The sequence below is a fragment of the Danio rerio genome, chromosome 18, assembly GCF_052040795.2.
Source record: "Danio rerio strain M-AB ecotype USA chromosome 18, GRCz13ab, whole genome shotgun sequence".
In the NCBI taxonomy this organism is placed as follows: domain Eukaryota; kingdom Metazoa; phylum Chordata; class Actinopteri; order Cypriniformes; family Danionidae; genus Danio; species Danio rerio.
Genome location: NC_141038.1, coordinates 43892079 through 43917211, shown reverse-complemented (window position 1 = coordinate 43917211; position 25133 = coordinate 43892079). Strand labels below are relative to the sequence as shown.

The 25133-nt window shown below is 34.0% G+C and overlaps 2 protein-coding genes across 5 annotated transcripts in view; one reads left to right on the top strand and one right to left on the bottom strand.

Moving 5' to 3' along the window:
- The window catches only part of vaspb (vasodilator stimulated phosphoprotein b), a 98668-nt gene extending 81625 nt beyond the window's left edge, over positions 1-17043 (top strand). For 2 of the 4 annotated variants that reach the window (XM_087293385.1, XM_087293384.1), the window contains 8 exons: positions 2357-2526; positions 4985-5042; positions 6153-6180; positions 6273-6312; positions 6480-6536; positions 14382-14454; positions 15724-15781; positions 15867-17043. In XM_087293385.1, coding sequence (XP_087149511.1) covers positions 2357-2526; positions 4985-5042; positions 6153-6180; positions 6273-6312; positions 6480-6536; positions 14382-14454; positions 15724-15781; positions 15867-15904 — 522 coding nt within the window. In that variant the 3' untranslated portion in view covers positions 15905-17043. The remainder of the gene's footprint in view (positions 1-2356; positions 2527-4984; positions 5043-6152; positions 6181-6272; positions 6313-6479; positions 6537-14381; positions 14455-15723; positions 15782-15866) is intronic. The other 2 variants (XM_087293387.1, XM_087293386.1) reach the window with 1 other exon arrangement.
- Positions 1-25133, bottom strand: part of si:ch211-132b12.6 — a 206727-nt gene that overhangs the window by 71437 nt on the left and 110157 nt on the right. The window contains exon 15 of the mRNA XM_087292232.1: positions 22076-22187. The gene's annotated coding sequence lies outside the window, so the exon portion shown is untranslated. The remainder of the gene's footprint in view (positions 1-22075; positions 22188-25133) is intronic.

The following is a 25133-nucleotide window of genomic DNA, read 5'->3' as shown; positions in this document are numbered from 1 at the left end:
CTGTTGTGACGCAAGGAAGCAGTGTGTTTGAGGTTTTCCTAAATACTTATCTACAGTTGTGCCTCCAATTAACTGAAATGTTGTCAATTAGCCAATCAGAAACTTTCAAAACCTTAACATCACCATCTGGGCTTGTTCAGGGGCATAATAATCTTATGTAAAACTTTGACTTTCAAGAAGTTCTCAAAAAAAATTCGCAAAAAATTTCTCTGATTGTTCTGCCATTAAGCAAGTAGAAACAATTTTAGTGATTTTAACTTAACTAAAAGAGAAAAAGTTTAGTCACATTTAACATCTGACATTTTATTTTTTAATTCTTATGTGCGTTTTTATATAGTGTATGTAAACTTTTGGTTTTAACTGTAGCAACTGCGGTGGGTATAACCTCATTCACCATCGGGAAGCAACACAATCACTTACTGTGGGGGAAATAAGTATTGAACATGTCACAATTTTCTCAGAAAACATATTTCTAAAAGTGCACATTTGAAACTTTCCCTAGATGTTGCTAACAACCAAAGAAATACACATATGCAAAGAAAACAAAACTAATTAGTTTACAAATGACGTTATGTGTAACAAAATGAAATGACGCAGAAGAAAAAGTATTGAACACATGAAGAAAGGGAGGTGTAGAAAGGCATTGAAGACCCAGACAGCAGCTGGCATCTCTCAGTAGTTCTTCAGCAACCCTCTGCCCTTCCTCATTGTAAAGTAATATTTGCTGCTTCAGTCCAACATCTACATTAGCAGGATGATTAAGATGAAACCAGGGTGGACATTTCAGCAAGACAATGATTCAAAACACGACCAAGAAAACTCACAAATGCTTTCAGAGAAAGAAAATCAAGCTGTAGAATGGCCCAGCCAATCACCTGACTTGAATCCAATAAAGAATACAAAATAAAGATCAGATTTAATCTGAAGTGTTCATCATTCCACACTTCTTTTTATCAGTTGAATAAATGCATTATCCAGGTATTTAAAGTGCACTTAATCATTTTAGAATTTTCAGTGTGAATGCACTTCTTTCTTTTTACACTACAGAATAGTGCACAAGTAGGGATTTGGGACGCGTCTGATGTCTAGATGCGTCACTTTCTGACATGATGACTTTAAAAATACTTTTATTTTAGTAGATCATTTGTGCATTTCAAAATTTCTTATTTTATTGAATTTCTTATATAGATTCACATGTTATTTAGTGATGTTTCATCTAAAGGAACTGAAACAAATCACATGAAATAACAAGGTTAAAAAATAATCTATATACAGTGCTGGACAAAATTATTAAAACAACTTACAGATCCTAAAATATTGATGTTTTCCCTCTAAAACATGATTTCATTTCATATTATTCATGAAACATGCAGATGTTTGCACTGTGCACAGCAAATACCACTAATATTTGGTGTGTCCACCTTTTGACGGCATGTTTTTTTTTGGCAGAGTGTCTGAGTATATTTTCAGCTCATGGACTCTAATGTTAATCTATGCCTTCTGGAGCTTAAGATAAAGGCTTTCCTTTTAATTCTATGAATGAACATGATTGCGTGATGTTGTCAGTGAAATAGGTGTATATTTGTGAGGAAAATTACCTAAATCTTTATGATGGTTCTATTTTATTATTTACTGAATTGTATTCCACTGAATTGGCTCTATCACTGTCTAACCACTTCTCCATTAACTGGTGTGTGTGGTGTTCACACTGGCACCGTTGTCCTGTGGCTGCCGTCGCATCATCCAAGTGGATGCTGCACACTGGTGGTGGTGTGGAGAGGTGAATGAATGATTGTAAAGCGCTTTGGGTGTATACACAATAAATGTACTATATAAATAAGCTATATAAATACACATTACATTAGATTAATGAATATAATGATGACGTTATAGATATTTAATTAGTTTTAAGGGGTTTTGTAATGACCAATTCATCTGAAAACTCTTAAATATGGTAGGTATTCTAATAATTTCGGCTACCATTGTACATAACTGAATGAGAAGTATCTGTAATTTATAGCTTTCTGCTTTTTTGATTTATTAAAATACCATTGCACTTTGTATTTTAACATGACATTAGTATCACAAGCATATCTGCTGGTATAGCATAGTTTTCGAGACAAGAGCTGCGAGGAGAATAAAGAAACCTCATTGTAGCCAGTTTTAGATTACAGTTTACCGGTTGCTTCCATAATTCACACAAGGCATCATAGAGCATAGGGAAAAGGTGAATAACATTGTGATTATCTTAATTTATTTAGTGTAATACAAATGAATTGAGTAGCTCACCTGTAGCCTGATGCCAACACACATTCATGCCTGGCTGCTGTAATTGACTCAGTGCTTCCCCCTGCAGGATGACGCTGGAGGTGGCGGTGGTGTTGCCAGTGCTGCTGCCAGTGTGGCGGCACCTAAAGCAGACAGCGGCCGCAACAGTGTGTCAATGCCCAGTGGAGGAGGAGGAGGAGGTGGTGGAGGAGGAGGAGGAGGTCTGATGGGAGAGATGAGCGCAATTCTAGCTCGACGGTGAGCAGAATTAATACAATTTATGTCATCCCTAGTTAATGGACCCTTTTCTGGGTTTCCTGGCAGCAGAAGTCATCATAGTTGGGTAAACTTAGAGCGCAGTGAATGGGAGAGTACATTCATTCGTTTTCTTTTCAGCTTAATCCTTTTATTAATCAGGGGTCGCCACAGCGGAATGAACCGCCAACTTATCCAACATATGTTTTACACATTGGATGCCCTTCCAGCTGCAACCCATCACTGGGAAACATCCACACACACTCATTTACACACATACACTACTATTTACACACAATGCACCTATAGCGCATGTTTTTGGACTTGTGGGGGAAACCAGAGCACCCGGAGGAAACCCACCTGGGGCTTGAACCAGCGACCTTCTTGCTGTGAGGCGATTGTGCTACCCACTGCGCCACTGTGCTGCCCTGGGAGAGAATGACAAATTAATTTGTAGTGAATTCCTCGTTATGAGATGTTTTGTGAAGTGTGTGATTAAGCATGCCTATAACTTCTGCTAACACGTTACTGACATAGTTCCTGATATTGCCAGAGGTGCAGAACTGCCTGCATCGTGTACATATTTAAAGCTGTGAATATCTCTCTCCAGCTAAGTTTATTGTTTAGATTTATTATGATAATTTGACATACAGTAGTATGAAAAAGTGCTTGTCCTTAACTGATTTCTTTTTTTTTGCATGTTTGTCACACTTTAATGTTCCAGATCATCAAACTAATTTAAATATTAGTCAAATATAACACATCATAAAGTTTTGAAATGAACTTTTTTTATTATTATTATTATTATTATTAAGGGTAAACGAAATACAAAACTATATCCCTGTGTGGAAAAAGTGTTTTGCCTGAAGCAAACTTGGGTTCCGCAGCGGGACAATAATCCAAAGCACACCACTTCTGAATGTCTGAAGAAAAATAAAATGAGGCCTTCGGATTGGCCTAGTCAAAGTCCTGACCTGAATCCAATTGAGATGCTGTGGCATGATCTTAAAAAGGCTCGAAAACCCTCCAGTGTGGCTTATTTACAACAATTCTGGAAAGATGAGTGGGGCAAAATTCTTCCACAGCGCTGTAACAGAATAATTTCAGTTGTTGCTGCTAAGGGTGCCCCAACCAGCTATTAGGTATTAGGGGAAAACATTTTTTTCTCACAGGGCAATGTAGTTTTGTGTTTTGTTTTCTTTTAACCATAAAAAAAACTTCCTTTCAAAACTGTATGGTGTTTACTTGCGTTATCTTTAATGAATATTTAAATTAGATGATCGGAAACATTAAACTGTGAATAGGAAATAAGAAATCAGCAAACCCTTTTTCACACCACTGGTTGTGACCCTGAACCACAAAGTATATCTCATGTTGCAGGGGTATATTTTATGTCCAAAAATACATTTTATGAGTCAAAAATCATTACAATCTTAAGCAAAAATCATATTCTATGAAGACATTTTGGAAAGTTCCTACTGTAAACATATCAAAACTTCATTTATGGTTATTATTGTGCATTTAGATTTGTTTAAAAGTGTTTTTTTCCAGATCTTTAGATTTTGTCTATTTTACATAGATGTAAAGCTTATTTATTTGCTTCTTATGTGATGTATTTTAAACAAAATTGACAATTATGACTGGATTTGTGGTCTAGGGTATCCTGCGTGCCTTCTTCAAAAGGATAGTTCAACCTAAAGTGAACTGTTTTGTCATTTATTGTTCTTTATGTTGTTCCAAACCTATGCAAAAACCATCTTCATACATCAATTTTTTTCTATTAAAATTTCTGTTCCTCCATAGAAAGTCCATTACATCAAATTTGACATTTCGAAAAGTGAATCAAGGCACAGTATATGTAGTTAACATGAACTGAGTGGTTTGAAAGAAAAGCACTCTTTTTATGTAATAAAAATATGTTATTTAGGCTTATTAATTCACATAGGACATTAATCACACACATAGAGCACACTATATAAATAGTTAACGGAAGTTCATATGCTTGCTCGACACACAAGAACTGGTTTTTGAGGAAGCCAACAGTACTCGCATGAGAGCAAATCTCAAAACAAATCTCACACACAAAGCAGAAATGTTAGAGTTTTCCTTTATCTCATCTCATACCTGTGTGTTGTTCTTTTTAAAAGATTATTTTTGGGGTTTAATAGACTTTCAATTAAGGGACAGAAGGGTTAAAAATGACTTAAAAGTGAGCAATTAATGACAGAATGTTCATTTTCTAAGTAAACAAACCCTTTTAGCAAACACATCCAAGTGTATTACTGTAAATGTGCAAAAGTATTACTGTAAAACTGACGCTCAAAGTGGAATTTAATCTACCAATACCAAGTTGTAAATATCACTTAATATTTCTCAAACTTCTCTAATGTACGCAAAAAAGAGAGAATTTTAATTTTTAAATAATTTTGACTAATTATTGTCTTTGTGTCTGTCTTCCCAGGAGAAAAGCAGCAGACAAAGGAGAAAAGCCACCTCCAAAAGCAGAGGAGCCCGCTAATGTAAGAACACCATCAGTTTCCTAATGCTCATTATGGCCAAATGTGTCCAACGAAGCAGCTGATTCTGAAGATTTTATTGGTCGTGTCAATCACTGACTGCCTACACCAGGAGTTTTCAAACCTGTCCTGGAGGCCTGCACTGCGCATTATAAAATATCCGACTAATCACCAATACACAGCTTAGCAGTTAAGTGTATTATATTAGGAATGAGGGAACGAAAATGAGCGAGCAAATTTGGATGCTGACACAAATTGAATGAAGCAGAGAGGTGGGCGATTTTGTCATGGACATTACACTTACTTTGCTCAACTCTCGCTTTTGGCTTTATGAAGTTTTTACATTGTTTATTTGTCATATTTGTTGTATTATTAGAAAACAAAGTAAACATTCTTACTTGATATTTTTAATTGTATTTTAAAGGAATAAAAATACATGTACCAAATTTACATGTAAATAAAGTGTAAATTAGGGCCTGGTGATACTAAAAAATCTCATCACAACGCAAGTCATCTGCAGTGTTGGGCACATTTCTTTAAAAGAGTACTTGGTTGCTGGCGCCAATAGCCTAGTGGTTAAGTGCACCAACATATAGCACCATGCTGCTCACAGTGCTCTTGGTCCTTTGCCGACCCTTTCCCTCTCTTTGCATTACAAATATGCTCTATTTCGGAGCTAGGCCGAGCGGAATTACAATGATTTTAAGTATTGTACGATAAGTTGATATGTTAATTATTGTGACAGGCCTATGCACATGCAAGAGTATTAAGAGTTTTTTAAATATGTTTTATGCAATATGTTTTACGAAATTGAGCTGACCAATATATTGAACTGACCAATGAAATCGGCTGCAGGTTTGTGCTTTAATGATTCCGGAAAATGTTAACAACAATAATAATAATAATAATAATAATAGTAATAATAATGGTAATTCCCTATTAATTGCATGCAAAAGCCTTAGAAGCTTTGTAGTACTTCTCCATAGATATGAGATTGAATAAAGTCACGTTTGCTGTAAATGGAAGTACTAAAATGAGTTGCAGCACTAATATTGAACACTCTTTTCTTTTCTTTTTCCTTCTTTTTTATTTTCTTGGCCTGCTGATCTTCAGGATGATTCCGACACTCAAGGTCCAGGCGGTAAGAACAAACGCATTTTTGATTTGACATTTGTGATCAATTAGACACTCAAGAATATTCTTAATATTTACCTCTATCATTTTTATTAACAGACTTTAGAAGACCATGGGAAAAATCCGCCACCATGCCCAGGTAAACACTCATTCACAAACTTTAGATGTGTGTTAGTTACATATTGATCTTGTTTAAAGCAAGCACCAGCACTGAATGTCCTGAAGACTCCAGCAGTTGAGTGTGACTCTCTATAGGGCCCTGTAGTATAAAGTGAAGTGTATATATACAGTACATGTCTCAAACAGGACTAACTCAGCACCCAGAAGTCTGGAGTCACCCTCTTCATCTAGTCCACTTGCCAGGTACTTTTACTACAGTATGTGCTCTTGTGGTTATGGTCTAACATTGTAAGCGACTCCCCGGGTTCTCCTGCTTTCAAATACTTGCATGCAGTGGGGGAAATAAGTATTCAACGAGTCACCATTTTCTCAGAAAACATATTTCTAAAGGTGCTGTTTTGAATTTTTCCACAGATGTTGGTAACCACCAAAAGAAATTCACATGTGCAAGGAAAGCAAAACTAATTGGTTTACAAATATAGTTATGTGTAATAAAAGGAAATGACGCAGGGAAAAAATATTGAACACATGAAGAAAGGAAGGTGTAGAAAGGCAGTGAAAGCCCAGACAGCAGCTAAAAATCTCACTGCAGTTCTTCAGCAACCCTCTGCTCTTCCTCATTGTAAGTTAACAGTGCTGTTTCAGTCCAACATCTACAATATCAGGAGGATGAAGAGGATCCAGGGTGAACATTTCAGCAGGACAATGATTTAAAACACAGCCAAGGAAACTCTCAAATGCTTTCAGAGGAAAAAAATCAAGCTGTAGAATGGCCCAACCAATCACCTGATCTGAATCCAATAAAGAATACAAAATCAAGATCAGATTTGATAGACGAGACCCACAGAACCATCAAGATTATTACTCTTTGTTGAAGAAAAAAAAATTACACCTGAGCAATTCATGACTTCATTCTCCACATGAGAGGCATCTTTAAGCTTAATCATCTAAAAAGACTTCATATAAAGTATTAAATACATTTCAGTAGTTCAGTACTTTCTCCTTTTGTCATTTCATTGTTGTTACACACAACTAATGTAAAAAAAATTCTTTTTTTTTCTTTTTTATGTTTGTATTGTTTGGGTTTTATCAAAATCTGGTTCAATTCCATGTCAACAGCTCCTTTAGAAATATTATTCTAAGAAAAAAACATGATGCGTTCAATACTTATTTCCCCCACTGTAAATATCCCTAACATGTCTGTGGTTTACTGTAATTTGCACATATAGGTCAAGTTTTAAAGTGGTTTAAATCTATTGAAGTCCTTTATATCTTTGAATGTAGCTTTTTTCTCTACATGTGTTCTGTTATTTTAACAAAAGCTAGCATAGATTTTTACCATGATTTACAGCCACTATGTTATTCAGCTTATGTATCAAAAAATCTTTAATAAGAATAGATATTTTTGGTCTGAATAAATGTAAACATGAATAGATGTTTCCAACCAGATATGCTAATTAGATTTTTTTTTATGCTTAACATTTGCGAATAAAGCGCAATTTTCATCCAAAGAGTCATTTACTTCCTGATAAACTGCCACCAAATATGACAAAGAAAAATGTAATTTGCTGAGCTAGGAAAAGCCACTGTGGGCATTTTATCAAATAAAATAAGTAACTTGTGGCTTAGAAGACGAACCGCAATAAACACACAGTGGATTTTAGAGGCGAGTTTAAACGTTTTTTTAAAATGTAGTGATTTCTTACCACTCCAAATTTTTATCTGATGTCATTACTGACACGTTTTGTCATGTTAATGAGTCCTAGCTTAATAAAGGTACACTGAAAAAAAAGGATTCACTGGATTGGAGTGGTTGCAAACAATTTATATGGGCTGAATTTAAACAAACAAATTTATTTGATGGCTCGTTTCCACTGACTGGTACGGTACGGTTCGGGTCAGTACGGGTCATCTTTATCTCACTTGCGTTTCCACTACCAAGGGTACCCTTTTGGTGGGCGTGGTGTATGACAGAAAGTTTCAGTGGATGTCATTTTCGCTCAAGAAAATGTCTACAGTAAAGCTGTACCGGTTGTTCATATACCTGTATCATTTGAGAAGCACTTCTCACAATGAGATGCTTTATACACATAAATACTTCTGTATAAATGTTTATTACTAACTTTTCTATGAACAGGATTTGATTATAACTACAGATCAATGACAGTGTGAAATAGTCTACTGTAACTTCTGCAATTATATAAATAAAATAAAATAAATGCAACATGTATGAACAAATACAGACCCTTACAGTCGCCGATATGTTACCAACTACAGAAGAACTACACACAACAGACATTTAGTCCTTATTTTGGCTCAAAAACAACACAAAATATAACCTACAGTCAGTGAAAACCTCTCATCTGTTTCTGTCATCTTCAGCAGCACATGAAGCCTCTGTTAGGGAGTAATTCCATCATTCTGGATTCATATTAGTCCAAAAGGCGATAATGATAGTTAAGCATGGCACTTTGTATACGTTTGCTGAAAAAATTAAGTGCTCCGTTTTTCCGGCTTCTCCTTTGTTTTTTCGCGCTTCACTCTCGCGTTCGTCTATTTCTGATAGGATCGGGTTTCAAAAGCACGTCAATAATCAAGCGCACGTTATTATCATCAGCTAAAGAAGTTTGTTATTTCAGATAGAGACGCGTGGTGAGCGCAAGCAAGAAAGCAAATCTGCTCATGCTTCAGACTGGCTCGTAAAAAAACTAAGGTTTGTTTGAGCCTGGGTCGACCATGTCTCGTTATTATATGTATATATATTGACGCTGTAAAAGATCTCTCGGCTGTGTATTTTAAGCAAGGCGGCTCTTTTGTTTTCATTCTGTCTTGTTGCGCAAGCGAATGACGTATCTCTGTACACCAATAGTGTTCAGCTGCACGTCTAGCCCTGCCTTTTGGTATCCTTTCTTGTGTCTGGAACCCTTTCGAAAGGGTGCCAAAAAAGTGGTATGGTACAGTTCAGTACAACATTTGACAGTGGAATAGGCCATAAATGTGTACCGAACCGTACCGTAGCACTCAGTGGAAACGGGCCATTAGCAATATTCAACTTAAATTGTTTAAATTCAGCCAATATAAATTGTTTGCAACCTCTTACCTTAAAAAAAAAAAAATAAATCCAGTGAATAATTTTTTCAGTGTATTATAGAGGTTGTATGATTGTATTATATATGTTGTATTTATGGGAATATCCCAACATAGCATATACCTCAGCTCATTTTACAGTTACAGTAATTATCAATTGTACAAATGAACAAATAGAAAAAAGACACTTGGCTTTCTAACAAATGTAAGAATGACCGCCTGCAGGGAACAAGATGAAGTACTCTATGAAGTACCCTCTACAGAAAAATGCTTAATCTATAAAGCACGTTTAATAAGATGGTGTCAGTTTTATTTCTGTGAGAAATGTTCGTTCTGTTAACAATTTTGAAGAGATTTTGTAACAGTATTATAAATAAAGTTACGTAGCAGTTACAAATAAAGTTTTAGCACAAATAAAAATGGAAAAACATCATATAACTCGGTCCCGCTTTATATTAAGTGGCCTTAACTAATATTTACTTACACTGAAATTAATAATTCATTACAATGTATTTATTGTGTTAATGCATGTTTTTACATTGTACATGTGCTTGATTAAACACCTGCATGCAATTAATTACATCTATATTCATTTCTGTATTGCTGTGTTGACCATGCTCTACACCAGGGGTCTCAAACTCAATTTACCTGGGGGCCGCAGGAGGCAAAGTCTGGGTGAGGCTGGGCCACATAAGGGATTTCACAAAAAAAAGTCCTCAAATGTCATTATTAACAGTTTTAATTATTTCTTCTGAACATGAAGTGTCCTGAACATTAATAGAACATTGAGTGAAGATTATGAACAGTTCTTCTGAGCATGGCATCTTTTGCCTACTTCTTGCTGCCAGAGACTTGACAGCGCTTCTACTCACAAATCTGAACCACATTTGGCTTTAGAGCGGAAGCAGTTGAGACCCTCAGTATGGCTTGAAGATGATCATCATTAAGTCTAGACCTGTACTTTGACTTATTAAAGTCCTAGGGAAAAAAGTGGGGGAACTCGCTCAAAACTTCCATTCCCTCACCTAAAAAAAAGGTGTATATATGTATAAATAAAACACCCCCACCCCACTCCAGTCACATCAGTCTGTACCAGTCTGTATTTACCTATAATATCAATATATATAAGATGCAGGGCAGGCACATGCACACATAGGGCTCAACCTGTGCAGAGCACATGCCCTTTTTAGTCTTGCATAGAAAGTGCCCTTCCAAAATGATCAAACGTGCCCCCACGACGCGACACACCCTCGGTCGCACCCTTCAGTACGCGCGCGATAACACAGCTGATTAGAATGCGCGCGACAACGCGCATTGAGTGACTAGCGCGCTGTGTACGGATAGAATCAGCGGAGCGGGGAGTGATCTCTCTCCCCGCTCCGCTGATTCTGTCAGAGTACAGCGGTCGGCGCGGGCCACAAAATATTGCACTGAGGGCCGCAAATGGCCCGCGGGCCGCGAGTTTGAGACCCCTGCTCTACACCTTATCCCACCTTTAAAGTTACCCATACCACTAAATCTACCCCTATCCCACCTCAAGAGCACCCAAACTGTTGTGCAAAGCATTATGAAGACATTAATGCGTTATATTTATATTTTGATGTAATAACATAGTAGTTAAGGACACTGAATATAAAGCGGGACTTATAAAATGAACTATAAATTATAAAAATATCAATAATCAAACAGTGTAAAACTCTATAAAGTACTTTTCTCATAGAGAATGTTCCCAAAACGAGTCCGCTTTAGCTAACCTGAAATTCTAAAACAGATTGTCAGCAGTTTGTTGAAGGTTATACATGTAGCATATACACATAGACTCAACACAGTGTTGGTTTAGAGAGACTGGACTGAACTTGACCCATCATGACACCATGATGGATCTGCATTTCTGATCTCCTTTTGCTTCATCTATGCTGGTGTGTCTTGTTTTAACTTGCGGGTTTGGAAAGCTCTGGCTTCATGTAGTGTCTGAGGAACAGACACTTTTTCAACAGTGTTATGTTGATTGTTTGAGGTGACGGTCGCCTTCAGGCTTGCGTTTGTTTCTTTGATTCTGCTGCTTTTCTCCTATTGTCCACAGGGGGCTCTGTGATACTGACTTTCATGCTTCTCTTTCCAGATCTGTGTGCAAACCCATATTAAAGCTCTCTCCACATCCATGGCTTATTTCTGAAACCACAGCATCACTTTTTTTGTGTGTGCAAATTTACACCTCTAAAATAGTATGCAGTATTGGAATTAGGCTTATTTTACAAGTCCTTCAAGTCCTTTAGAGTTCAACAGTTGAGTTTTAGCATTTATGAATCCATTAAGCCGATCTTCGGGACGAGAGAGAGAGCACTTTTAGCTTAGCTTAGCATAAATCATTGAATTGGATTAGACCATTAGCATCTCACCTAAACTAAAAAAAAGAGTTTTGATCGTTTTCCTATTTAAAGCTTCACACTTCTGTAGTTACGTCATGTGCTAAGGCAGATGGTCAGAGGTCAGTTATGGCTAGGAAGTACAGTTCAAGTCAAAATTATTAGCCCCCTTTGATTAATTTTATTTTTTTTTTGTTTTTAAATATTTGCCAAATTATGTTTAACAGAGCAAGGAAATTTTCACAGTATGTCTGATAATATTTTTTTCTTCTGGAGAAAGTTTTATTTGTTTTATTTTGGCTAGAATAAAAGCAGCTTTACGTTATTTTAAACCATTTTAAAGGTCAAAATTATTAGCCCCTTTAGGCTATATGTTTTTTTGATAGTCTACAGAACAAACCATCGCTATACAATGACTTGCCTAATTACCCTAACCCGCCCTGTTAATCTAATTAACCTAGTTAAGCCTTTAAATGTCACTTTAAGCTGTATAGAAGTGTCTTAAAAACATCTAAGTATTTACTGTCATCATGGCAAAGATAAAATAAATCAGTTATTAAAAATGAGTTATTAAAACTATCATGTTTAGAAATGTGTTGAAAAAACTTCTCTCAGTTAAACAGAAATTGGGGAAAAATAAACAGGGGGGCTAATAATTCTGACTTTAACTGTATACTGTCATTCAGTTGTAATAATCAAGGAACTTTCCTCCTGTATCATTGCTGCAGCAGGCTGAGTGATATTATGCAACTCTTATTTAGCTGGGCATTATTTTTAGGCACTACATAATATCAATTCGCTTGCCGTAGCCATGGTACGACAGCAAAGTCCCTTAAAAGTTTGATAAAAAATGAGCTTGGAGTGTTTCTTTAAGGTAAAAATTAAAGTTAGTGCATTGGGTTGTGAGAAAAGCTCATCATACGTAAAATGTATTATTATTAATAATAATATTATTATAATTTTTTTATAGACTACACTAGTCAGTGGATCAAAACCTTTTATTAAAGTTGTCCTAAAACTATTGAACAACGCCCAATCTTTACTTGGAAAAAAATTATTATTTTTTTTTTTTTGATTGAATATTGACTAATATATTTACACAGGGTTTCTGCAGGTTTCACCAACTTAAATATAAGATTTTTAAAGACCTTTTTAAGACCTTTATGAAGAAAAGTTTTTGACTAATACAAGGCTAAGGATTTTTTTCAAATATCCCAGTTGGAAAAGATTTTCACTTGTCCTATTAAAATTATTATAATTTAATAAATTTAATAATAAAATAATAATAATTTTAAAGTAAAAAAATGTAGTTCAGGTCAGTATCCTCAGCAGTAAATAAATGGAGATCTCTTAAACAAATGTTACTGTAATGAAAGTATTTAAATGCAGTTTTTTAAATGCAAAGTTTTATTGAGATTGGGATTGTCGGTGATTGTATGGGTGTTAATGGCCAGATTGGGAAGCCATACATGAACAAAGGAAAATTAATACCTGTTAAAAAAAAAATTTAAGACCTAAAAAACAAGATTTCAGTACGCTGTAAAACCCAAAAAGTTAGGGTAACTCAAACCATTTGAGTAAATAAAAAATTTAAGTTTAAAAACTAATCCTTATGAGTACTGTAAACCTAATTCATTTGAGTAAACGGAGCAATTTGAGCACAGTAAAACCCAATAAATGAAGAGAACTCAAACCAACTGAGTACTGTAAAACCCAATAAGTTAGGGCAACTCTAACTGCTGGAGGAAACCGATTGCTACAAACCATTTGAGTTAATCTATATGAGTACTGTGAATTTACTCCATTTAAGTTGAAGTAATGAGCTATATAATTAAGTAATTACCTTCACAACTGAGTTCAAAACTCTTTTCAAATGAGTAGAATTCACTTTCAGTCAATTTTGAGGTAACTACACTCATTTCATTTGATAAAGTTAAATGTTGAGTTTTACAGTGTAGATTTAAGTCTTTTTAAACCCTAAAATTGATCTCTTGAGATTTAAGACTTTAAGACCCTGTGGATACCCTGTTACAGTAGATTTTGTGTCTATTTTTGCATATATTTTTAGCTAATCTTACACTGGATTGGAGGAGTGATTGTCCACTTTTAACTTTCAGTTTTAAAGTAACTTCATACATTAAGCAAACTGCACACTTATTTGTGAAGAGCAGCATTTTGGCAATAGTATTATTGGTCGCACTTTATTTTGATGGTCTGTTTGTTCAGTTTAAGTTACATTGCATCTACATGCCAACTAATTCTCATTAGATTATAATTAGACTGTTAGGTTGGGGTTAGGGTTAGTGTAATTTGAAATGTACGTGCAAAGTTTCTTATAATCTTTTTTACTGTCTATTGAAAGAGCAGTATCAGTAGATATTAAGCAGACAGTCTATGGACCATCAAAATAAAGTGTTACCATATTATTTCAGTTGAAGCCATGGAAGTGACTGAGTCTTTGATGGAGTTGTTTTTCTTAGTCTAAAAGTCATTTTTGACTTCTTTAGACTATTATATCTGGATTTTGTTCAACTTGTATAGGCTTTCTACTTTTTTGTTCTTCTTTTCCCTCCTTTTTTTTAAATTTTTTTTACCTATTTCAGTGTATTGATTCCTTGTCTAACTGTGTTTTCAGGATGAAACCTGTTAGCCAGTCAGCAGAGGCTGAAAGTGGAGAAGGAGAGTCAGAGATGGAACGAATTAAACAGGTCAGAATTGAATTCAGTGCATTAATAGCCTAACATACAGGAATGGCAATATGGCAAAAGTACCAGTGCACAACTGATTGTAAAAAATAAAATCATGAAGAAACTGACTGAGTAACAAATCAGCTTATAAGATCATGTGACACTGTAGACTGGTAATTGCTACTGAAAATGTAGCTTTGTTGAATAAATAACATTTTTAAACAGGTTTTCAGACCCAAAAACAGCTTTTTCAGCCTCAAAATGGCAAAGAACATGTCTTTACTACATGCGATACAACAACATTTCAATGACAAGCAATTTTGGCATCAGAACCAAACGCAACACGGCAGAAACATTTAAATTCTAGCCATTCATTTAAATACCAGCTACTTTACTCCCAACAAATTGGTATGGTTTTTAATTTAATAATTACATATTAAACATCTTTAACATGATTAATATAAGGTGACTGATGTTGTTAGCTTGCTAGTTATTTTATTTTCAAGATATGAGGTAAACTATCTGCTACTGCTTTCAGTATGGCAAAAAATATAATGTAAAAAGATGTTCAAACTCATATTGGTAGCATTTAACACTGAATAAAGCACACCATCTGTACGTGAGGTGCTCATTGGCATAGTAGCATTTGCGGTTGTTCTTGTTCTAAAGCATTTTTAAATGGAAATTTCCTGCATTGCCGTCACAGATGGTTAGATCAAAGTCTAATTTTTACATCGAAAAGGTGAAGTTAAAAACAGCTGAAAATACATTTCCATTACATTAGATGTAGTTTTAAACATGTTTATCTAGTTTAAATTAAAAAGAAAATAATCTGAATGAGAAAAAAGGTGTTTCATCCCCAAACAACCGGGGGTGCAACGATTATAGATTTTGGTTGCACGATTATAGTCTGAGGAATATTCACGGTTAAACAGAAATTGGGGAAAAAAATAAACAGGGGGGCTAATAATTTAGGAGATTTAATAATTCTGACATCAACTGTAGATATATATAGATAAGTAATTATTTTATTAAATATAATAAGTCAGAACACAGGCAATTTTAGATATAGAAATAAATCTTATTAGCAAATAAATTAAATGAACAAATAAATGAAAATAAATCTGTTTGCATCTTTGTTTTTGCTCTGGTATTAAAAAAGAAATTGACTACCAAAAAGTGGACTAATTTTTGTTTGTGACAAGCCAATGTTAATTGTACTCAAATTTTACTTATTAAAGATATCATTCAAATGTGATTTGCTTCATATATATCCATCTGATTCTTCAGGAACTGTTAGAGGAGGTGAGAAAAGAGCTGCAGAAGGTTAAGAATGAAATCATCGGAGGTGAGACCATCAACCTGCCCTTTCTCTCTTAATGAATAAAAAATCGAATAAATTTATGTTAATTAATTTCTGTGTTCTTTTACAGCCTTTATTCAGGAGTTACAGAAACGAGGCTCTACATAGTCCCACAGAAACTGATGGGAAGGAATCGTTCGGTCCTGAGAACCCAGGGATACATTCACACACATGCACACACACACACACACACACACACACACACACACAATCACCCAGGGACTTAACCCTTAATCATTACCATTCAGCTAAGATGAGCTTTGTTGTACCCTTACCTGCCATTTTTATTTTTCCTTCACATTCATCCGTTTCTATTTCTCTCTCCTTGTTTACTTTGACATATTTAGTTTTTTTTACACTTAATATTTTTGCTTACTGTACACATCATCACCCTCACACTTGATTCCTGTGCATAAATGCTCACCGTAAAAACTCAGTACTTGCCTAAAGTTATTGTATTCAGGGAATAATGCATATCTCTTATATCCCAGTGACTGTAATGGCCATATACAGACCCACATTGCAATGATGCAGCACTGAAGAGGCTAAAACAAGGTGGAAAAGACCTGCAATACACACATGCAAACACACACAATCCTCATGATGGACCTATATACGGTATCAGGTTCATTCTTGTGCTTTCAGCTGGGAGATTTTCACATCACAACCTGATTTAGCTCAATTTAGTCAATTCAGGAGAAACGATCATCTTTTTTTGTGTGTGTTAACGTTCATTTGAGGCTCTAGGTTTTTGTTTCGTGTGTGTGAGTGTGTGTGCGTATGAACGAATGGCTGCCTTGGCCTCTGTTTAACAGTGCCATCTTGTATTTTGGTCACCTGAAACAACCGTTCTCAAAGCTTCAGCCCTCATTTGAGATGTTTTTGTTTTTAAACTTTGTGTTGAGATATGATTTACTATGGCCGTGATCTGCAGGCCACGCCAAACTGCCTTGGAAAATACATATAAATATAAATATATAAGGTATATATATTTGTTTTGAGGGAAAATGATAGAAAAAACAAACAGAACTAATGTTTCTATTTTAATTGAAATGATTGGTGAATGGGGACTTATTGTGATTTATTGTGTAATCTTTTCAGAGATTATTTTTTTGGTTTTCTGTTATCTTTTTTTGTTTCTTTTCTATAGAGTATAGGCTTTTTACACTGAAATATATCAAGAAAATTGCGTAGAGACACTGGATTAGATGCCTTTATAGTCAAATACAGCTGCTTCTTCTACCGCACTCGTGTCTGCCTCGTGTTTTGAACCACATTTCACAAGGAAAACAATGATTTCACAAACAATTCAATCTGTTTTGTAGCCTTGCCATTAACACGTTTGGCTTACTCATTAGCTGGTTTCTCTTTCTTTTAGTTGTTGGAAGTGTTTCAGACACACAAACTGAAACACTAAAGCTGTTTTACCTAGCATAGACGCATATTGGATGATAAATATCCAAGAGAAATCAACATATTTGCCACCATACAGTATAAAACAGGAAGTAAAATCTTTTGTAATATGTTTGTAATTTACACATAGTGCATTTGAATCTTATACTAAAGTGCTTGATTTAGTCTGTTGCATTTAATTATATAGTTAATAATTGTATAGTATACTAAAGTAATATGAACAAATTGACTCAATGCTGTAGTTTTGTTTATAGGGATGCACAAAGTATCAGAGGCCATATCAATATCGGCCGATAATTAAAAAAAATGTTATCAGTAATATTTTATAGCCTTACCACAAATCTGTTTGGCTCACTCATTAGCAGACTGTCTGTTTTCTCTTTTTTAAGTTGTTTACAGTGTTTCAGACACAAAAACTGAAACAGTAATATCGTTTTACGTAGAATAGACACATATAGGATAATAATTATCAAAGTGAAACTTGAAATCCATGTATATTTGCAGAGGTATGACATGGGGAATAAAAAAGTGCCTTTTTAAATACTTCAGTAATTTACAGCAAATACTACAGTATATTTGAACCATATTATAGTAAAATGCTTGAATTAATTTGTTGTGTTAATTCTATAGTTGCTATGAAAGCACAAAAACAACTAAAGAAATATTAACAAATACTGTCGTTTTTTAGAGAAATGCACGAAATATTGGCGGAAATAATAATATCGGCCGATAAATGCTTGCTTTATTGTTATCCGTAACAAATGTAGGCTGATATTTTTAACCCGATTACCCGATTTTGGTAAGGCATTAGATTTTAATTATATGAAAGAAAGTAATGCTTTTGTAATTTACAGCAAATACTATAGTGTATTTAAACGATTTTATGGTAAAGTGTTTGCATGAATCTGTTGTGTTAATTCTATAATTCTTATGGAAACACAAAAACAGCAAAAGTAATATAAACAAATTGACTCAATACTGTAGTTTTGTTTATAGGGATGCACAAAGTATCAGAGGCCATATCAATATCGGCCGATAATTTAAAAAAAAATGTTATCAGTAATATTTTATAGCCTTACCACAAATCTGTTTGGCTCACTCATTAGCAGACTGTCTGTTTTCTCTTTTTTTAAGTTGTTTACAGTGTTTCAGACACAAAAATTGAAACAGTAATATCGTTTTACGTAGAATAGACACATATAGGATAATAATTATCAAAGTGAAACTTGAAATCCATGTATATTTGCAGAAGTATGACATGGGGAATAAAAAGGTGTCTTTTTTAATACTTCAGTAATTTACAGCAAATACTACAGTATATTTGAATCATATTATAGTAAAATGCTTGAATTAATTTGTTGTGTTAATTCTATAGTTGCTATGAAAACACAAAAACAACTAAAGAAATATTAACAAATACTGTCGTTTTTTAGAGAAATGCACGAAATATTGGCGGAAATAATAATATCGGCCGATAAATGCTTGCTTTATTGTTATCCATAACAAATGTAGGCTGATATTTTTAACCCGATTACCCGATTTTGGTAAGGCATTAGATTTTAATTATATGAAAGAAAGTAATGCTTTTGTAATTTAAAGCAAATACTATAGTGTATTTAAACAAATTTATGGTAAAGTGTTTGAATGAATCTGTTGCGTTAATTCTATAATTCTTATGGAAACACAAAAATAGCAAAAGTAATATAAACAAATTGACTTAATACAGTCATTTTTTATAGGGATGCACAAAATATTGTATATGTATATTGTATATTCTAGACAGTCAAAAGTTTACATACATTTCCTTGGTATTTTTTAGCTTTGCTTTTATACAGAAAAAACTGTATAACTTTGGTCAAATGTTTTGGGTATCCTTCCACAAGCTTCTCACAATAGTTTAAAAGAATTTTGGCCCATTCCTCCTGACATAATTTGGTGTAACCGACTCAGATTTGTAGGCTGTCTTGCTCGCACAAGCTTTTTCAACTCTGCCCACACATTTTCTATAGGATTGAGATCAGGACTATGTGATGGCCACTCCAAAACATTCACTCTGTTGTCCTTAAAGCACATTTGAACTAATTTGGCAGTATGCTTAGGGTCATGGCCTGTTTGGAAGACCCATTTGTGGCCAAGTTTTAATTTCCTGGCTGGTCTTGAGATGTTGCTTCAGTATACATAATGTTCTTTCTTCATGATGCCATCTATGCTGTGAAGTGGACCAGTCCCTCCTACAGCAACATGCAACAGCCCGACAACATGATGCTGCCGCCCGCATACTTCACAGTTAGGATGGTGTTTCTAGGCTTGTAAGCTTTCCCCTTTGTCCTCCAAATGTAACACTGGTCATTATGGCCAAACAGTTTAATCTTAGTTTCATCAGACAACAGGACATGTCTCCAAAACTTATTCTTTTCCCAGTGTAATTTAGCTAATTTAATCTGACTTTTTTTGTTGATTCTGGCTGGTTGATTTTCTCATGTTGTCACACAAGGAAGCAGTGTGTTTGAGGTTTTCCTTAAATACTATTCTACAGTTGTGCCTCAAGTTAACTCAAATGTTTTCAATTAGCCAATCAGAAACTTCCAAAACCTTGACACCATCATCTGGGCTTTTCAGAGGCAGAATAATCTCCTTGTATGTAAACTTGACCTTCAACAAAAGTTATAATAATTTCTCAAAAAATATTGCTCTCATTATTTTGCTATTAAGCATCACAGAAACAAATTTGATAACCCTAACTTACCTAAAAGAGAAAAAGTTTAGCCCCATTTAACATCTGACTTTTTAAAAAATGGTTATGTGCCTTTTTATACAGTGTATGTAAACTTCTGGTTTCAACTGTGTATTGTATTGGTATCCAAATCAACAATACTGGTCATTGTATCGGTCAAAATTTCCCTATTGGTTCATCCCTTTAGTTTTCTATGACCATAGGGTATATTATGCCACAAATACACCACAGTTTACTATAGTAAAAACTAAAGTAAAAGTAATAGTTATAAAGTATAGCTTATACTAGAGTATGCCGGAGCATTCATTAACAGAGGTGTAAATATTATACAGCATAATACACTTTATAGTATGGTTCAAAAACACTATTATTTTTTTCATGTGGGCACTATAGAGAGTTAAGAAAACATGTTTGCAGCACATGTATTGTCATCCGCGCACACTGGGCATAATAAAAAACAATCTTGTTATGAAATCCAGGAAACAATTTCTTTGACTATATAAATGTTTATTTAGCCGTGGCTGGGAGCGCAGCAGTGGAGGGATAATGAGCTGTTGTTTCCTGTTATGAATGGACCCAAGCGGAGTTGTCAACAACTGCTATCTCACTCTGCTTTTAGAAGCCAGCCCTGATAAACACATTTGACTTCAGAATGGAGGATTAGAATGACCTCAACAACAGGCCACAGCGCGCGCAATAACAATACGCAAATGTTACAATTCTTCAGATGATATCGGTTTCTTTAGAAAGATCTTTCAGTGTTTTCTTTGTCACGCATGTTTTCCATTTCCAGCGGTCCTGTTGTATGCAAATAAACACGGCTGTAAAAAGGGCCAAGGTCGTGTATCACGTTACATACAGTACTACTGTAATCATTCAACAAAAACAGGCATACTTGCTATTGTGATGTGGCTTCTATGCAAAGATTGTTGGCATCATTTGAAACAAGTCTGTCAGAACAGATATAAATGATAAAGTGAATCACATATGCGCAATTTGTCATTCATAGTAGTGTTTGTGAACCATAAGATAGCAGTTTACCATATTTTGTGAGCCATGTTTTGATTTTGACTCACTTTTGAATTGCATTATGGGAACTTGATCATGCTTCCAACAAGTTTTAACCTTGAAAAGTTGGGAAAATTGACTTTTATTAACATTTTTAATAGTTTAAAGTGACATATTGACAGAGTTTGGTGTTGTATATTACTGTACAAACACTTTGTAATAAACAATAAGTAGCAATTGTAGAATTACCAAAACAGTTTTATTCAAGCACTTTAGCATGGTTTAAATTTACATTAAATTTCTATAGTATTTTTTTTTTATTTGGGATATGACACTTCTTTTAAATAATATCTAATTCACAATTGAAGTAGTACTTTAAAAAAACATTACAGTGCATTTTTACAGTGTAAAAAGTAATAATAAATATGTAAACATATAAATGAGTACAAATATATGAGTGTAAAATGTAATAACATAAACAAATTTTTTTTTATAGTTTTTGTTTAGAATTAGTATATTGGTTTAACATATTATAATTGTATTAATATTTTATTATAAGAAAAATTATGCTGGAAAAAAGTGTATAGATACAAGTAGTTGCTTGCTTGTTTTTGCACAATAGTTAAAATATTTTGCTAAAAACGATCAAAAATAATTTATTTTTTATTATTAATATACAGTTGAAGTCAGAATTATTTGGCCCCCCTAAATTATCAGCGCCCCTGTTTATGTTTCCTCCATATTTCTGTTTAATGGAGGGACGATTGTTTCAGCACATTTCTAAGCATAATAGTTTTAAAAACCTATTCCTAATAACTAATTTATTTTATCTTTGTCATGATAACAGTAAATAATATTTTACTTGATATTTTTCAAGACAATTCTATACAGCTTAAAGTGAAATGTAAAGGCTTAACTAGGTTAATTAGGTTAACCAGGCAGGTCAGGGTACTTAGGCAAATTATTGTATAAAGATGGTTTGCTCTGTAAATTATTGAAAAAAATTAGCTTAAAGGGGCTAATAATTTTGTCCCAAAAATGTTTTTTAAAAAATTAATAACTGTTTTTATTCTAGCTGAAATAAAACAAATAAGACATTCTCCAGAAGAAAAATATTATCAGACATACTGTGAAAATTTCATTGCTCTGTTAAAAATAATTTGGGAAATATTTAAAATGGAAAATCAAAATCAAAAGGGGGCTATTATTTCTGACTTAAACTTTATAATTGTGTGTGTGTGTGTGTGTGTGTGTATATATATATATATATATATATATATATATATATATATATATATATATATATATATATATATATATATATATATATATATATATATATATATATTTTTTTTTTTTTTTTTTTTTTTAAAGAGCAAATAAAAATCTTTTCCATCTGGGTCATTTAAAAAATCCTTAGCCTTTAGCCCATTATGAATCTAAACTTTCGTTCATAATGGTCTTAAAAATATCTTGGAAAGTCTTGAATTTAACTTGATGAAACCTGCAGAAACCATGGTGTAAAATATTATAAGTTTATTAATATTGTGAAATTGTAAACTTAGGGATTCCTTCAGCAAGAAATTCTTCAGATTTATTCAAGCACTTTAGCGTGGTTCAGAAACACAGTTTATTTTAAATGAGTATTTTTACATTTGGGATATGGCTGTGTTCAAAACCACACACTTTTTTAGTAGGTAGACCTAGTTCTTTTGAATATTATCTTCTTCATAATCTAAGAAGTACTTAAAAAAAGTACATTAGATATGATTTGTCCAAGACATCGGTACACTGTAAAAAGCAAGTAATTACTTAAAAAGGTGAGTAAACCTGTTGCTTAAAAAGGACAAGATGATTTCACTTTAAAAAGTGAGTAAACCTTTGAGCTGTTAAGCTGACTTAACTTTTTTTTTATATAAATATGCACATAGTTTATTAACTTATTTTAAGACAATGAATTTACATGGAATACAGTAAAGTCAACTAATTGCTTTTTACAATGTATGCATAAAAAATGCTGGGTTTCCAATAATGCCTTCCTGTTGTTCCAACACAAATCAAAGTTGACTCCATGGTTTTTACAAATTTAAGTGGATTGACCATGAAACAGTTAAGTTGTCCCACATAAAAACTTAAGAATTGTGTTGTTTCAACTCATTTTAAATAAGTAGTTTATACAAGCAGCAAGTCTTTTTTTGTTGTGAAAAGTCACTGTTTATGATACAGATGGTAAGTATGAATGCAGCCCATGTTTAAGGGACAAAATTAAACAACTAAAATAAATGACTTGTATACAAAATAGTTAGCACTGTTCCCTCACAGCAAGAAGGTCACTGGTTCAAGTCCCGGCTTTGTCAGTTGGCATTTCTATTTGGAGTTTGCATGTTCTCCCGGTGTTGGTGTGGGTTTCCTCCGGGTGTTCCGGTTTCCCCTACAGTCCAAACACATGCGCTGTAAGTGATTTGGGTAAACAGAATTGGTCGTAGTAGGTAAATGCATGTGTTAATGTGAGTGTAAATGGGTGTTTCCCATGCAGCTGGAAGGCTAAATCATATGCTTTAATAGTTGCCGGTTCATTCCGCTGTGGCGATCCTTGATAAATAAGGGACTAAGCCGAAAGAAAAATAATGAATATATCCAAAATTTTCAATAAGTTCAAAAATGGGTTGCCTGCCTTTATTGTTTACAAAAGGCAGTTTTCATAAATAATAATAAAAAAATATATATAATAAAAATTTAAATAATATAAAAAAATAATAAAATCATAGATTCAAATAATCTAATAACAATAACAATAATAATAATAATAATAGTTTATTCAATACTTTTCTTTTCAGCTAAGTCCCTTTATTAATCAGAGTCCGCCACAGCGGAATGAATGCAAACTCCACACAGAAATGCCATTTTCTATTGAAAATACTGGGGTAAAATAAACTGATATTTTAAAAACATGGCGGGGGGAAATGGAATTTAATGCGTATATCTAACAGCAGTGAAGATCGCTGATTTTTAAAGGAATCAGATCTTAAACGTGACAATTTTGTAATGGATAGACACCTGAAGCTCTTGCCTGGCTGAAAATTAAAAGTCTGTGTGCATATTGCCCATTCTTTTATGTTCAATCCACTTAAGTTAACTTAATCGATTTGCGTTAGGACAACATGGAGGAATTGTGTGGAACCCAGCATTTTTTTACAGTGAATAAATTAATAATAAATGGGAAAATAAATGTATGAATACAAGAATTTGAGTATAAAATGTGATAACACAATAAAACACAAAATCTTATCTGAAACATTTTTGTTCATAATTTCTGTATTGATTTCAGATATTATAAATTTATTATATTTGTAAATTTGTAAACTTAGGGATTCCTTTTCAAAATAATTTTGAGGCACTGTGAACAACAACAACAAAAAAAACAAACATCAATTCTGTTCTATTTATTCATATTCAGCACATAATGAATATCACTTGTGATGCTAAATTTATACAATCAAAATTATACTCCAAACAAATTTATTGTTTGTTGTAAGTTTTAAAATTGTAATCCAGTTACACGCTCTCAAAAATAAAGCTATGAGAGCTGTCACTGGGATGGGACCTTTCCAAAAGTTACACATTCGTACTTAAAGGGTCCATATAGGTACCTCAAAACCATATATTTCCCACCTAAAAATTTTTAAAAGTTACATTTGTGTAATTTTTTGGTACTAATATGTACCCTTAAGGCAGGGGTGTCCACACTCAGTCCTGGAGGGCCAGTGTTCTAAAGAGTTTACTAGATATACTAACTTCCTGGCAGGTGTGTTAAAGCAAGTTGAAGCTAGACTCAGTAGGACACCGGCCCTCCAGGACCTACTTTAGACACCCCTGCCTTAAGGTATTAACATGAGGTGTCATGGTGGCACAGTGGGTAGCACGATTGCCTCACAGCATGAAGGTCGCTGGTTTAAGCCTTCAGTCGGCATTTCTGTGTGGAGTTTGCATGTTCTCCTTTCGTTGGCTTGGGTTTCAGTTGTTCCGTTTTCCCCCCACAGTCCAAAGACATGCACTAGGTGAATAGGGTAAGCTAAATTGTCTGTAGTGTATGTGTGTGAATAAGTGTGTATGGATGTTTCTCGGTGATGGGTTGCTGCTGGAAGGGCATCTGCTGTGTAAAACATATGCTGGATAAGTTGG